The sequence below is a fragment of the Rana temporaria genome, chromosome 6, assembly GCF_905171775.1.
Source record: "Rana temporaria chromosome 6, aRanTem1.1, whole genome shotgun sequence".
NCBI lineage: Eukaryota > Metazoa > Chordata > Amphibia > Anura > Ranidae > Rana > Rana temporaria.
In genome coordinates this window covers 60,577,012-60,594,209 of record NC_053494.1, presented here as the reverse complement: position 1 = coordinate 60,594,209, position 17,198 = coordinate 60,577,012, and the positions used below count along the sequence as shown (strand labels likewise).

The following is a 17,198-nucleotide window of genomic DNA, read 5'->3' as shown; positions in this document are numbered from 1 at the left end:
GAAGCATCCATTCTTCACCCCTCTTCTTTCCAGGGCCGCAAACTCCCACATGCGCACGGGAGCTGCCAGTCACGGCATGATCCCAGCTTGAAAGGGCACATTGTGCCCTTTTAAGATGACGCATGCGTAGAAGACAGCATTGGTCGGGGACACTGCAAATATCTCCTAAACTGTGTAGGTTTAGGAGATATTTCAAGCACCTACAGGTAAGCCTCAATCTAGGCTTACCTGTAGGTGAAAGTGGTCTGCAAGGCTTTACAACCACTTTAAAATGTGTGATTTTTACTGCATTTCTGTCTCAGTCTTATTCATGGTTCCTGACAGTATGGAAATTGGGAAATGCATGTTGCCTGGCTGTGCAGGAATATAGGGACCCAAAAATCCAGGACAAGGATACTGACAAACAGTGCTTTCTTACAATTTCTCTTTCTATTTCCATTCTAAAATCCAAGTCTTCTATTAAACATTTACTGGTTTTAATCATTCTTCAAAATGCTTCTATCACACATCACAATTTTCTACATTAATCTTTACCAGAATGTCCATTGTAAGCTTTTCCCATTATACTTAAAATGTTCCATAAGACACATGCCTATACTGCTAAAAACACTCTCTTTCTCTATCTTTATGAGACAAAAGAAGAGAGGAGCGACAAACAGCCATATAGTGTAGCATGTCTTTATTCATTGAAGTGGTTAAAAGCAGTAATTATTGCACATTTACAGATCTAGGAGAGACCTAGGCATGTCACCCTGTGAAAGAGAGTCCTTGAATTAAGGGATCAGGCAGAATCGGCTTTATGACCCCCAAAAAAAAAATAAAGACAGAACAGTGCACCTCATCTATAAAAATAATTTCTCATTTAGTAGCTTAGAAGTACTGTAGGAAGCATACATTTGCAATTTTCATACGTGCATGGTGTTGCGGTGGAATGTTTTTCCTTAAAATACATACCTTTGGTAATATGTTCTGTGCATAGCGAGTTTAAGAAATCCAAGAAAGAAAGGGCAGACACTGATTGACAATCTAGAGAATTATTGTGACAATGTTGACAGCCAGGTCCTTATGCCTCCATCCTGCTGCAGTCCAAATGCTCGCCTGAATTCAAAAGCAGCGGAATAGCAAGAGCATGAAGCCTTAGCTGGCAAGATTAACATGTAATTAGGTGACCTTACAGGGCGGATGAAAGGGAACCAAAGTAACACATTTATCTATACGTTCATGCTATACAACATATTTTTTTCCATGGCCATAGTTCTACTTTATTGACAGTTTTCAGTTATAAGGAATACCAAGCTATCTTACGCACCTGTAAATACCAAGCTGGCATTCTCCAACTCTTCTTGTGGAACTTTGAAGCTGAAGGACTCATTGTAGAAAGGATCAATGGTTCCTCTCATGAAACATGTCTTTTTGGTTTTCACTAACTTTAACCCGTGAACTAACTGAATCTTCACAAAAGGATCTAGAATAAATATATTAAATCATTTTAATTAAGATATTTATTTAATTCTATATCAACAACATATGTGACAAGCACACGTAACATAAGAACCCCAAAACTATATTCTGTAAGTGAAATGCATATACAGTATCTCACAAAATTGAGTACACCCCTCACATTTTTGTAAATATTTTATTATATCTTTTCATGTGAGAACACTGGAGAAATGACACGTTGCTACAATGCAAAGTAGTGAGTGCACAACTTGTATAACAGTGTACATCCACTTTAAGTTTTGTTTAAAATACTCATTGCTTGTATAATTGCTACAGCAAAAGATTAACAATTTTAGGTAAATGGGGAATTCTTGATGAGCCTTATTTTAACATATAAAGATCATTCAAATTAGTGTATAAACCCAATGTAGAAACGGGAATTCAGACCACCAAGATCTCCATTGTTTCATGCGCAGTGGAAGTCACCCACAGGCTTTTGAAGAAACTTTGTGATCTTAAATTGAAAGACACCCATTTTAAATTCTATCTCTAGCCTTCATTGCTCCAGATGTAATGCAATGGTGTCACCTAGACTGTACTTAATTCTATGGAGACTCCTAGAGATTTAAGGATTTTAGCGGTCAAACTGACCATATAAAATCTTTAAAGTACAAACTTTTTTATTCTCCTGCCTCCAGCTCCCTTCTATCAATCTCCAAAAACTGAAAAATCTGTTCTGTTGCTTTGGCCAGTTCCATCCCAGATCTTTCCTATTCCACTCCATTTTACATTTTACACCTCCATATCATGTGTGTTTAAAGCAGAGGTTCACCCAAATAACATCTATATCAGACCATCTTCTTTATACTTCTAACATGTAAAGTCCGCATTTTATTTATTTTTTTAGGCTGTATATACCTTGTAATCTATATTTGCAATCCGGCTTCCGGGTACTTCTCCCCGCAGGAGTAGGCGTTTCTATGCTGAGGAGGAATCTCATCTGGGAGGTCGCCCAGATGATTGAAGTCCTTTCAGAAAAAGTTCCCCCCGGTGGATAAGGCCCCGCCCCCCGTATTGCGTAGGCACGTCACGAGTCACGGCGTTTCCAAAAGAACATGAACATGCAGAGCTGCGAGTCGGCTCTATACAGCGCCTGCGCACCAACTGCATGTTCGGCTTCTTTCGGAAACGCCGTGACTCGTGACTGGGGAAACTTTTTCTGAAAGGACGTCAATCATCTGGGCGACCTCCCAGATGACATTCCTCCTCAGCATAGAAACGCCTACTCCCACGGGGAGAAGTACCCAGAAGCCGGATTGCAAATATAGATTATAAGGTATGTACAGCCTAAAAAAAAAAAAGAAAAATGCGGACTGTACATGTTAGAAGTATAAAGAAGTTGGTCTGATATACAGTAGATGTTATTCGGGTGAACCTCCGCTTTAATGACTACAGCAATGTTATTACTGGCAATGACGAGGTGGTTCATATCCATGTTCTGACCAGGCCTAATTGCAGGGTCACACGCTCTAAGGTGAGCACATATACTGAAGGGGGGAGTAACAGAGTGCACACAAGTACACGTTTTGCCATCATCAGTTGCTTTGGATTATTTTGAACTGTGAATGGACTGTATATATAATGCATGTCAGTTTGTGAATCAAGCAAAATAGCACTTTGCACATTGTGAATATTTTGAACACATATATATTGGAATAATTTTATGACAGATGTTGATATTTGAGCAATAATCTATATATTTTTTATTTTCTGCAGAGTCACTTTAATTAATAATTAGTTGTGGCACTAATCAGCACTTTATGCATGTGATTTTCTATAGGCATTAGTAGAGTGTGGATACAAGGATAAGCAGAGGAACTAATGAATTAATAGTTCACATGCTGTAATATAATTGAGCACAGGGTTACAGTTTGCACTTGTAGTTTGCACTTGTAGTGCAAAGTGGACTTGCCTTTAGTAAATAACCCCTATGTACGATATAGCCATAGTGCTATGGAGTCCCAATACACATACATTTATATAACATATGAGAAATATAGATATTTTAGGGACTGACATCTCGACCCACGCACCCAAATTCCCCTATGATATGATTAACCCTGGTGAGGACCTCAAAATATGTTCCATTCTACCTTCTTTGTCCTAAAGGTTTCATTACCCTGCCCACTTATTTTTAATGCAACTAAACAAGCAAGATCATGGACTCCAGAATAACATACCCAAAGAGTCACTGGGAACTTTTCGAACTACATGTGTATTCAGATGAAGGAAGTTTTTACAAAAGCCTCATAGTTCTGGAGAGGCAGCTTCCAGATCATGAAAAGTAGTCATTCTTTACTTTCAGGAAGAGAAGGAAGTGAAACAGAGGATTGTTGTCACCTTCAATAATAATAAACTTACTGCTATCCTCTTAGACAAATATGAAGGCCCGGATTCTCGTACAAGTTACGCCGGCGTATCTCCAGATACGCCGTCGTAACTCTGAGTCCGAGCCGTCGTATCTATGCGCCTGATTCTTAGAATCAGTTACGCATAGATTTGTATTAGATCCGACCGGCGTAAGTCTCTTACGCCGTCGTATCTTAACTGCATATTCACGTTGGCCGCTAGGGGCGTGTACGCTGATTTACGCCTAGAAATATGTAAATCAGCTAGATACGCCCAATTCACGAACGTAAGCCCAGCCGACGCAGTACAGATACGCCGTTTACGTTAGGCTTTTCCCTGCTATATGAGGCGTACCAATGTTAGGTATGGACGTCGTTCCCGCGTCGAATTTTGAAAATTTTACGTTGATGGCGTAAGTTGTTTCGCGAATAGGACTGGGCGTCTTGGCTTCTTGCGGGTTAATTTGGAGTATGCGCACTGGGATACTTTCACGGACGGCGCATGCGCCGTTCGTAAAAAGCGTCATTTACGTGGGGTCACATTAAATTTACATAACACACGCCCACATCTACCACATTTGAATTAGGCGGGCTTACGCCGGTCTATTTACGCTACGCCGCCGCAACTTTGGTTTGAGAATACGGCACTTGCCTGTCAAAGTTGCGTAACGTAAATAGGATACGTTACGCCCGCACAAAGATACGCGGTTCTACGTGAACCCGGGCCGAAGTCTTTTTGCAGATATGGCAACCACGGATTGATTTCAGTTGTCCTAATGACAAATCTCCTCTAAAGCCGCGTACACACGATCAGTCCTTCCGATGAGAACGGTCTGATGGACCGTTGTCATTGGTTAACCGATGAAGTTGACTGATGGTCCATCACGCCCACACACCATTGGTTAAATAACCGATCGTGTCAGAATGCGGTGACGTAAAACACGACGACGTGCTGAAAAAAACAAAGTTCAATGCTTCCAAGAATGCGTCGACTTGATTCCGAGCATGCGTGGATTTTTAACCGATGGTTGTGCCTACTAACGATCGGTTTTGACCTATCGGTTAGGAATCCATCAGTTACATTTAAAGCAAGTTTGCTTTTTTTTAACCGATGGTTAAATAACCTATGGGGCCCACACACGATCGGTTTTGACCGATGAAAACGGCCCATCAGACCGTTGTCCTCTGTTTAACCTATCGTGTGTATGAGGCCTAAGACATTTGGAAGGAAAGATTACAGTGTAAGGCCTCATACACACGCAGTTTTCTCTGCAAGATTTTCTCCTGACGAGATTCCTGGCCGTGTGTACAGGACTTGGGGCTCTCCTTATTAGGAAGCAATGAAGCAGATACCCCCTTCCCCAGTGCTCCACTCAAACCACTTCACTTCATCTCCTTTATTTCCTCTTCCCACCTCCTCTTCTCGCCTCTCTAATTCCTATACTGTGCTTTATCATCCTCTTCTTTAAAGCAACCACTTACGATACCTATGCCCAACAGCCTGCTATCATCTTAACATAATTTTGACCTCCACTTAGAACTATCTGGAGGCTGAAAATATTTTCCCTCTCCGCTACTTCCTTTTTTATGGACAACACCTGCAACAAACTTTATTACTAACCTATGATACCAAAAAACCTCTTACATTGTAAAACATATATATATTTCTCTACACTTTTGCTCCTGCCAAATGTTTTTTGCAATAATATTTTGTAAAAAAGAAATTCAGATATTTTTACAAGCCTTTCTGCAGCTGGTTCTGAAATAAAACTTGCAGCTTTAGAAATCAAGAAACAAGGCTTACCAGATCCCTGGCTCATATCAGTCTGAAGAAGTTGTTTTGCTCTGATAATATCCACATTCAATCTTCCAGCACTTGGCAGGTAATTAAGAGACAGAAGCAGCTCTCCCAGCTCGACTTCATTCTAAAACAAGAAGATGCATGAGGAGTGAAAACATGGTGTGTGTGTGTGCACAGAGTTCTCAATTTGGCTACAGTCACTCAATGTGGATTTGTCTTCTCAAAATACGACAGATGTTGGCTATAAAAGCATGTATTTATCTACTTTATGACACATATATTAGTACTGCTTAGTGATGATGACTATAGGATATGTCACTGAGCTCTGACATATAAAAATTAGGTAAAGTCACTTTTGCAAATCTTTGTGTCTGTATGGCTACCAATATTTTAAACAATTGTCATGAATGTTTTGCTACTAAGTAGTGCATCGAAGCCTGTTTATCTAAAATCTCAAAAATTTCTAAAATCCTATATAATGTCACTTTGCAACCGTTGAAATTAGCCTCTTCGGCATTCTTTCTCAATGACATCACATCTGCAAAACACAGAATTATCTTTCTCCAGTTAGATCCTCCTAAGCTTATTCTGACACTTCTCATATGCACTATATTATAAAAAAAAGCATTGGGACGCCTGCCTGTACACTTACATGAACTTTAAAGCGGGAGTTCACCCATTTAAAAAAAAAAAAAAAATCTCCCCTTAGCTTCCTGCTCGTTCGGTCTAGGGGAATCGGCTATTATATTAAAATAGGTGCAGTACTTACCCGTTTTCGAGCTGCATCTTCTTCCGTCGCTTCCGGGTATGGGTCTTCGGGAGCCGGCGTTCCTTCTTGAGTGACAGCCTTCCGAGAGGCTTCCGACGGTCGCATCCATCGCGTCACTCGTAGCCGAAAGAAGCCGAACGTCGGTGCGGCTCTATACTGCGCCTGCGCACCGACGTTCGGCTTCTTTCGGAAAATCGTGACGCGATGGATGCGACCGTCGGAAGCCTCTCGGAAACCTGTCAATCAAGAAGGACCGCCCATTCCCGAAGCCCATACCCGGAAGCGACGGAGAGGATGCGTCTCGTAAACGGGTAAGTACTGCACATATTTTTAAATAAATTGCCGATTCCCCTAGTAATAACGAGCAGGAAGCGAAGGGGGAAAAGTGCCCTCTAAGGGTGAACCCCCGCTTTAATGTAACAGCTTGTAAACAACATACTGAAACTGGAAGTGACAAAATGCTTGTTGTTTATGTAGCCCCCTGTTCCCAAAATTGGGGCTATAGTGTAATTTTTGTTTTTGGCTGAGTTGTAAACAGCTCAGACTGATTGTATAGTTTATTTGGTTCTACTCTAAACTCAATTGAGCTGTGCATTTCTCACTGTTGCCAGTAGGTGTCACAGGCTAGTATGAGAATTACAGCAAGGTTGAGCTATGTAATGATTATTCTTTTTACAGAACAGCCAAGTAGGAGGTTCCTAGCCGTTGTGCATTCTGGAAAAAGAGTATTTATTGGGCAGAGCCATGTGCTCTCTCTCTTACCTCAGGGCCCTCCTGTCCTGAAGATGTGTTGCTGTGAGTTCTGCAAGTAGGTCCAGAAGCCTGTCTAGGGCCTCTTAATCCTGCGGTGGTCCTTAAAGTGGAGTTCCACCCATTTTTTTATGTTTGTCTGTGTTGCATGCTCTAATCTCATAGTGTTCAGAATGGACAATTTTTATTTAATTTGTTGCTTGTAAATACCTTTATTTTGTAGTCCATCATTACTTCCTCCTCCTTATTTGCCTAGGCTATTTGCAAGGGTTTCTGGGATAGGCATCATGTTTCCCAGTAGTCCTTGCAAACCTGACTGAAACCTATTACATTGCTTGTGCACTGAGCATGTGCGAGATATGCAAAGCTGAAATCCAGGAAGTCATACAGTCTGGCTTCATGATGCCCCCACTTAAGATGGCCACGGTCTATTTCTAGATTATGCTGTAACAACCTAACAAAACGGACCTTAGTTTACAGACTAACTTTACTAGAATACATTAAGCTTGTGTATTACAGGGGTATTTATATTTAAAAAGTGAAATTGTGGGTGGAACTCCCCTTTAAGCTGTCTTGCCTGTGGGGAAGAAGCCAAGCTGAGGAGATCCAGGGGAGGACCCTTGCTGTAGAGAGCCAGGATGAAGGCTTGTCTCTCACGCAACGGTGGATCCAGGGGAGGGGCAACAGGGCAATTGCTCCCCCCCCCCCGAGACAATCATGTCACACTTTGAAAAAAATAAGTTTTTTTTTATATATTTTTTTAAAAACTGCTTTGCGGTGCCTGCAGCTGCCGCTGCCGAGTCTGTCACTCTCTCTTTCTCATCACCAGGGCCGGACTGGCCCAGCCCGGTAGGCTGCCTGTCCTGAGGCTTCTTTGAGCTGTAGCTGACTGCAGCGCTCCCCCTCTCTCTTGCGTGTATGACACCGGCATCTCTCGCTGTGTGTGAGAGCTGGGTCTGTGTTTGGCTGTGCTGCCTGTGCTAGACCTGCTTGTGTGATAGTAGATGGAGATGGAACACTGATTGAATCAGTGTTTTGTCTATCACACAAGCCCGTCTAGGGGGGGACCTTGCTAGAGCACACTGCTCTGCCGAAAAACAGACCTACAGCTCCTGTTTGTTCCATGACACATGTCGGGAGAGGAGATACCTGCTGTGTGTGATCGAGGCAATGCCATGGTGAGTGCCATGCACAGTGGGGCTTCATTCATATACAAAAGTGGGGCTTCATTCATATACAAAAGTGGGGCTGCATTAATATACAAAGTGGGGCTGCATTCATATACAAAGTGGGGCTGCATTCATATATACAATGGGCACTGATGAGGCTGCATTGATCTCTTGTACCATGTCTTCAGTCTCTGACCATCTCTTGTACCATGTCTCCAGTCTCTGACCATCCCTTGTACCATGACCATCCCTTGTACCACGTCTGCAGTCTCTGACCATCCCTTGTACCATGTCTGCAGTCTCTGACCATCTCTTGTACCATGTCTGCAGTCTCTGACCATCCCTTGTACCATGTCTGCAGTCTCTGACCATCTCTTGTACCATGTCTGCAGTCTCTGACCATCTCTTGTACCATGTCTGCAGTCTCTGACCATCTCTTGTACCATGTCTGCAGTCTCTGACCATCCCTTGTACCACTTCTGCAGTCTCTGACCATCTCCTGTATCATGTCTGCATTCTCTGACCATCTCTTGTACCATGTCTGCAGTCTCTGACCATCTCTTGTACCACGTCTGCAGTCTCTGACCATCTCTTGTACCATGTCTGCAGTCCCTGACAATCGTCTACAAACTATGGGATAGATTTTTGGCATTTATATTTAAATATTTTTTACTAGTAATGGCGGCGATCATTGATTTTTTAGCGGTACTGCAACATTGCAGCGGACACACCGGACACCTAATTGAGTTCTGTAAGCAACACCTAATTTTCTGGCAGTGCCCCTCCCGAGACTAGACTCTGGATCCGCCCTTGCTCTCACGAGGGCCTGGTAACTCGTTTGGAGGATGCATCTATACCTAAACTACAGTGTCGCTGGATGGCTTAAAAAGGTTCTGACACTGTGAAGCTGAATCCTATTTTACAATCTAAACCATGACTCCTTCCTGCTAAGTCTGTGAGAGGGGCTTATCCAGGAGTTCTACTGGCTGCTAAGTCTGTGATTGAGGCTTGTCCAGAAAGTCTACTAGCCGCTAGTAGATCTGCAAATGGTATCTGAAACCTCCCCTAACCCTCTCTCCTACTACTTCTTTCAAGTTCCTTATTTAATTTTTGAATATATCTAAAGTGACTGGCACCCAAATTTTGTTCTAACTTCCTATTATAGCCATGGACTCAGCCCTGGGGTGAATGTTAGCTCGCTCCCTGCCTCTGAAGGTACCTTCTTGCCCCAAGTAGACCCAGGGAGGCGCTACACTTACAATTTCATAGACCATAAACATGACATGATGTGGGGATTTGCCACTTTAAAATATCCCGAAAATGTTAATGCTTTGGTGATATTAAACTCCCTTTCTGGCACTGAATTGTTCAGGTGCATCTTATTAGTAATTGCTAAGAGATGATTAAGGCTGGGTTCACACTACTACACTACTTTGATCCTACTTTGCTCTGTGTTCAATGTTTCCCTATGAGAGCGTCTTGTAGCGTCCTACACAAGTCGGTCCGACTTTGAAAATGCTCCCTGTACTACTTTTGGTCCTACATTGATCCTACTTCAGGCCCATTGAATATCATTGAAGTCGGACCAAAGTAGTATCCTGTTCATGAAAGTAGGATGGATGTAGGACCAATGTAGGATAAATGTAGGACCAATGTAGCAGAGCAAAGTAGGATGAAAGTAGTGTAGTAGTGTGAACCCAGCCTTAAGGGCCTACTGAGGAAGCATAATAGGAGGGTGCAACGCGTCTAGGGGGGAGGAGTGGAGTCTGTGACATCATGCCACCGCTACGGTCTAGTCTAGAGTGGTGAGCTGGCTGTTAAAAATACTATACAAGCGTTTGCTGTTTTATCTCTTGTAAGTGTTTTTAAATGAGTGGAGGACAATAAAGTTGTTTATACAGGGAACACTATGGTGTTGCTTTTTTGTCCTATCTGATATACAGCAGAGTTCGTGAGAGGAGGAAGAGTCTGAAAGGAAAGGTTGATTCTCAATATCTGGTAGGTATAGTGAGGAGGTAGCTATATGAAGTATACAACACTGATCAGATGATACTGAAAGGCATTTTATTATACAGCTGGAGGTGGATTTTTTTTTACAAGAAGTTTAAAGGGGTTGTAAAGGTTTGTTTTTTATTTTCTAAATAGTTCCTTTAAGCTAGTGCATTGTTGGTTCACTAACCTTTTCCTTCGATTTCCCTTCTAAATGTTTTTTTTTCTTTGTCTGAATTTCTCACTTCCTGTTTCTCCTCACCAAGCTTGCCCCCATCATCCGAGCTGTTCTGGCTGGGGGTTAGTCATTGTGCTCGCCCTCCTTTGGGACTGGGCAAGCTTACTGAAGAGAAACAGGAAGTGAGAAATTCAGACAAAGAAAAACATTTAGAAGGGAAATCAAAGGAAAAGGTAAGTGAACCAACAATGCACTAGCTTAAAGGAACCTATTTAGAAAATAAAAATCAAACCTTTACAACCCCTTTAAGCATTTGTCAATAGAAGCACTGGGTGCTGTACGATTGTTTTGATACATTTTTTGATACATTTGTTTGATTTGGACTGGACTTTATATTTAACTGTTTATAGTGTTGTGCTTCACCACATAAGAGTAAAATTATACATTTTTGGGATTAGGCGAATACACCTAAAAGTGTCATAGCTGTCCACACATGATATTAAGTTTGATATTTTCACAGCACAATTTAGTATATTTATATTTATTTTTAATAGGGTTTGCAGCACTGGTTGTATCAATTTATTGTTAGAAAAATAGCGCTCAGCAATCTGATGGAGGGTGTCAATGATGGTTTTCTGCACAAATGTCGGGTCAGCAGTCTTTCCCATGATTGTGATTCCTACTGAACCAAACCAGGTGTTATGGCTTAATTAGCTGATTTGAGTAGGATGTATTGAGCCTAGAATATTGCACCTTTTCACAATATTCAAATTTTCTGAGATTGTGGATTTGGGGTTTTCATAAGCTGTAAGCCATAATCATCACAATTATGACAAATCACGGCTTGAACTATCTTGCTTTGCATGTAATGAGTCCATCTCATATATTAGTTTCACCCTTTAAGTTGCATTAGTGAAATAAATGAACTTTTGCACGATATTCAAATTTTTCAAGTATCACCTGTAGAATGGTAAAATGTTTGCTGAAGTTCTGATTCCTTTGTCACTTCTTCCCCGGGCTGCTGATTGAAATTTACCACACTAACAAGTCAGTCCTTGGACTTTCTAGCCTTGTAGCATTTTAGACTCTGACTCTGGTATCATTGTTAGTCCAAGAAAAGTGTTAATAGGGCTAATTGTGTTAATTACTATGCTCTACTTTGCCGTATGTATGTTCCCTCTAAGCAGGCTAGCCTTTATTGTGATTGCTGGTCTATGTGTTTTTAGGGATGTTAACTTTTCAATGCATCGAGAATTCCAGACAGCGTTCCATGTTACCAACAACGTAAGTGTACAGTGAAGTGACTTTCTTAGTTAAATAGCAATATTTAAATATTTTCCATCCATCAGAGAGCACACATTCAGACCTATGTATTGTGGTAATGCCCCCCAACACACTTATACAATGCACCTCCAGCACTTGGACCTAGGCTTTAAATGAGAATACTTTTTTAAACGTAGTATTTGTTTTGTATTTTTATATACACTTATCATATTTTTCATGAAAATATTTTATTCATAGACTTGTGCACATGCCCTTAAGTCAGGGTTTGACAAATTTTCTTGGTGTCTATGAGCCAGCTAAAAAAGTTAGGTGCCAGAAAACGCGCCCCGTCCTGCCGAGCTCGCGCAAAAGCGAACACATATGTGAGTAGCGCCCGCATATGTAAACGGTATTTAAACCACACATGTGAGGTATCACCGCGATCGTTAGCCCAAGACCTCCTCTGTAACTCAAAACATGCAACCTGTAGAATTTTTTAAACGTCGCCTATGAACATTTTAAAGGGTAAAATGTTGTTGCCATTCCACGAGCGGATGCAATTTTGAAGCGTGACATGTTGGATATCAATTTACTCGGTGTAACATTATCTTTCACAATATAAAAAACATTGGGCTAACTTTACTGTTGTCTTATTTTTTAATTTAAAAAAGTGTATTTTTTCCCCAAAAAAAGTGCGCTTGTAAGACCGATGCGCAAATACGGTGTGACAGAAAGTATTGCAATGACCGCCATTTTATTCTCTAGGGTGTTAGAATAAAAAATATATATAATGTTTGGGGGTTCTAATTAGAGGGAAGGAGATGGCAGTGAAAACAGTGAAAAAACACATTAGAACGGGTAGAACTGTTTTACTTGTAATGCCAAACGGCATTGTGAAACGTCAAGAATGTCAAAGTGAATTGTCAAAATGGTGAAAAAAAGAGTAAGAAAAGGAAACTGAGCAATGAGCCAATCAGAAAAAAAGAACACAGAAAGGAGGGACAGATGAGCTCACTGTTCTGCTTTCTAAATTAATTTGCTCACAGTTTGGGTAATTTCCAGTACAACCTGGGCTCAGGTGAACCAGGTTGTATTATGCTGGCTGTTTCACTCTCTGACTTACCATAACCCGCTGTTCGCGCTCTGTGTGTGATCACATGACCGCAATCTACAGCCTCCAGGCAGCTCCTTTACTCAGTGTCTCCCCCGTGGCAGTAACGTAGGTGGCCCCGCCCCCTCAGAGGAATTCCCCAATCCCCTGGGCGAGAGGCCGCCGGAGGCGGAGCGCCCGCCGCCTATCTGTGCTCTCAGCTGAAATCATCCCGACCCCACACAGCTGACGGTGGCGGTTTCGGTTCCATGACTGTATGCTCTCTCATCCATCCCAGCCGGCAGCTCGCCTCGCTCCAGTCCCCTAGGAAGCATAGGCCACAAAGCTGTGGCCTCATTTAGCGGCCATCGCGGCACTACGAGATCGCGCAATCGCGTTTTGGGGGGGCAGGCAGGCAGACGACGCGCACAGGATACCCCAGCTCTGCTGCCCCAGGCACCAGGTCGATAATTCTAGGCGCCCGGAATTCGTCGAACCCTGCCTAAAGTGGCCATCCTTATGTCAGTTAGGGCAACCAACCCTGATTTTTTTTCTTCTGTCTGGGCCATATTGGGCAGGATTTCTTTCATTGTCTGTGGAAAGGTTCGTGGTAACAATTTATGTTCTAAATAAGTGAAAGTGTACCTGTTTCCCATGCACAGTGAAACCAGCAAAGCAATGGACAGGGCCAAAAATGTGAATTCTGCCAGTCTTTAGCTGAAAACATGTATTCTTATGAACTTTTTCAAAGATGCAGCAAATTATAAAAGCAAAGTGGAGCAGCCTGCCTGTCTGCTCTATCACGGAAATGAGCATAGAATGGCATATTTTCATGACCGAAAAGTGTCCAACAGCTGCTGCTTTGTCAGCTAATAACATTTCACTGACAGTGGTCATCAGCTAATCAGTATTCCAAGTACAAAATATTTTCATGTGACCTCAGCTGTCAAGGTAACAAGGACACGAGAAATATATGCACTTGCATTCATGTCAAATTTAAAGCAGAATTTTGGGGCGTTGCTTAGAATCTGGAAAAACTGCACACCCTATAACCCTGGCCAATAGACATACAACGGTCAATATTGGGGGGGGGGGGGGGGGTTTATTGTGTAGGCATTCTCACATTCATTAGTAAATCAGCCTCATATTGTCAGTGTATATAAACTGCTGGAGAAGAGATCATTGATTTCGTAGGGAGAGATTAGGATGAGTTTGCAGCTTGTGCTTTACCTCAGTGAATTGCAGTGGTGGAGTAAATAGTCATTAGTGTTTCTCCAACATCCTTATTAAGGCCAGGTTCACACTGGTATGACACGACAGTCGTACGACTGTGGATCTGACTTTGCCCTGCGACTTGAAGTCTGACATCCATCCGACTTCAATGAACGAGGATCTGACTTTGATCCCCAACAATACCAGGCACATTGTGTCTGGTATGAATCTTTAAGGGAAACTCTATGCCAAATAAAAAAAAACTGCATTGGGTTCCCCCTTCAAGACTATACCAGGACCTTTGGGCTGGTATGGATTTTAAGGGAAACCCCCCCACACCAAAAAAAGGCATAGGATCCCCCAAAATCCATACCAGACACTTATCCGAGCATGCAGCCTGGCAGGTCAGGAAAGGGGGTGGGGACGAGCGAGCACCCACCCTCCTCCTCCTGAACCATACCAGGGCATATGCCCTCAACATGGGGGGGTGGGTGCTTTAGGGCCACCCCCACCCCAAAGCACCTTGTAATTAGAAATCACACTGCAAATGAGCAAATATTTTTGTCTTAGGCCCCTTTCACACATGTGGACCGTATGTCCGCTTTTTCATCCATCTGTTTACGGATGAAAAAGGGACATACATTGATCCCTATGATTAACATCCGCTGACACCTGATCTCATCAGTGTCCGCAATCCTCCCATTCTGCAGACGGAGGAAAATCCTATTTTTCCATCCGTCTGCAGAGCGGATCCCTCCATAGGGGAGAGCGGAGATCTGACAGAGCGGTCCCTACACAGTGTGCGGGGACTGCCCTGTCATCCGCTGGCTCAGTGGGGATCAGCGGAGCGATCTCCGCTGAGCAAGCGGAGGTTCACGGGGCAGATTATCATGGATCCGTCCCGTGTGAAAGGGCCCTTACCTGTAAAATTCTTTTTTTGCAGTACATTAGGGGTAGTATTCTGGAAAAGTATAGGCTCCTCTCCCTTATAGCATACCTCAAGAAATGATAGGATTGGATCATGTAAACAGAGGGAGGAAGCCTGTAATGTAAGGTGACCATATTTTTTAAATGAAACATATATATATCCGGGGACATATTTTAATTTTTTTTTATTTTTACTAGTAATGGCGGCAATCAGTGACTCTCTGCCCGTCGCCGCCACCTCCCGCCTCACAGCCTGTCAAGTCTTACTCTCCGGGCCCCGGCTACTACTGGGTGGGGAGCGAAGGAAGATCACTCTGCCAGGGAAGGCAAGGAGATAAGCAGGCAGGCGACTGGCTGGGAACATGCGAGCGGAGCAGAATGGGCATGCACCCGAAACTGAAGAAATATTCCCTCCACTCCGACCAGCACATGATCATCAGAAAGGGGCACAGATAATGTAAAAATACACCCCCAAGCTAGTCGGTGTGGCAGAGCGGAGGTGTGTAATTTAGATTTTCTTTTTAATTCTGCACTGACTGTCTTTGAAATTGCCCCAGCCCCTGTTCAAATCCAATCCGGGGACAAAACCGGGGACAGTCTTGGTCAGGGGACTGTCCCCAGAAACCAGGGATGTCTGGTCACCCTACTGTAATGTACTCCAAGAAAAGGATTTTACAGTTAGGATTTTTGTCATATTTTCTTAATTGTACATTACAGGACACAGGGTAGTATTTTGGAACACATGGCCATGGGGTGTGCAAAAGCAAAGGAAAGGCTAACCAGGCCCACAAGGGTAAAACAGGTTATCTATCAGACTCAAGGGAGCCTACAGCACCACCTGAAGAACCTTACAGACAAAGCTGAGGCCTGAACATCCTCCTGTTAAGACTTAATAAATATGTAAACATAACACCAGGTGGCAGCCTTGCAAATGTTAAAAACAGATGCCTGATGCTGAATAGCCCATTAAAGCACTAAAGTGGAGTGCTCTTTGACTGGGAAAGATAGAACCTTGTCTCTGAGGTAAGAAGTTTAAATAATGAGCTGATGAGTCTACCTGGTGATAGTACAGCAAGAAGCAGGTCATCTCCAACAACAGAGAGTCTGACTGATGAAAGAGAGATGTAGCTCAGACATAAACTTAAAGGAGTTGTAAAGTTTTTTTTTTAAAGTGGCGCCGATCCTCGTCTTCTGGGGTCCATCAGCGGCTGTCTCGGTTCCTCCCTGCAAGAGCTAACCCCCCCCCCCCCCCGCTGGGAAGCGCTCTTCCAAGGGGGTTAGCTTGCATGCCCGCCCCGGTGATACATTCGGCGGCCATAGATGCTGACTGTATCACTTGGGCCCGCCCCCAGCGCGCAGCGTCATTGATTTGATTGACAGCAGCGGTAGTCAATGGCTGCGCTGCTATCAATCATCCAATGAAGAGCCGAGAAGCCAGCAGGTTCACGACACAGGACTTTTCGAGGGATCAGGTAAGTAAACGGGTGGACTGGGCCTGTAAGCATCGGATGTTTTTTCACCTTAATAGGATGCATTAAGGTGAAAAAATGCGAAGCTTTACAACCCCTTTAAAGTGGACCGTCAGTAATTTTTTCATCTTTCCATCTATTAAATCTTCTGCCCTTGTTTTAACTTTGGATAGTAAAACATAGTTTTTCTGCCAGTAAATACCTTATACAGCCCACTTCCTGTTTCTTGTCTGGTAAAAAGCCTAGGCTTATGACATCATACAAAGCTCTCTCTCTCTCTCTCTTTCTCTCTCTCTCTCTCTCTCTCACTCTTGTGAGAGTTTGCCAGGAAGGGAGGGGGGGATCAATCATAAGAAGGTCAATGAGAGCTGCAGGGCTCCAGAGCTGGTGGTGTGCCCCTGTGTGTCTGTGTAAGTCCAGAAAGTAAACAGGCAACAGCTTCAGCTGCCCAGAGTTAAAATGGATGCAGCCAGACTGAGTGGAGGGAGATTTCTGCAGCATATTTGGCAAGTACAGAATCACAGTATACAGTGGAACCTCGGATTACAAGCATAGGTGTACGTTTAATAAACCGTGATAAGCGGAGATCATGATGATCACGGCTGATCACTGCTTATCACAGAGCATTGCCAGTTTAATAAACTGTGATAAGGAGCAGAGAACACATTCTTCACTTCACATCACAGCACATGGATGTTTTGTCACAAACGGCCAGTTTAATAAACCGTGATCT

The 17,198-nt window shown here is 43.0% G+C and overlaps 1 protein-coding gene across 2 annotated transcripts in view; it reads right to left on the bottom strand.

Moving 5' to 3' along the window:
* SYT17 (synaptotagmin 17) overlaps window positions 1-17,198 on the bottom strand; it is a 228,729-nt gene that overhangs the window by 81,388 nt on the left and 130,143 nt on the right. For both annotated transcript variants that reach the window (XM_040356898.1, XM_040356899.1), the window contains exons 6-7: window positions 5,653-5,773; window positions 1,310-1,465 (exon numbers count right to left, since the gene is read on the bottom strand). In XM_040356898.1, coding sequence (XP_040212832.1) covers window positions 1,310-1,465; window positions 5,653-5,773 — 277 coding nt within the window. The remainder of the gene's footprint in view (window positions 1-1,309; window positions 1,466-5,652; window positions 5,774-17,198) is intronic.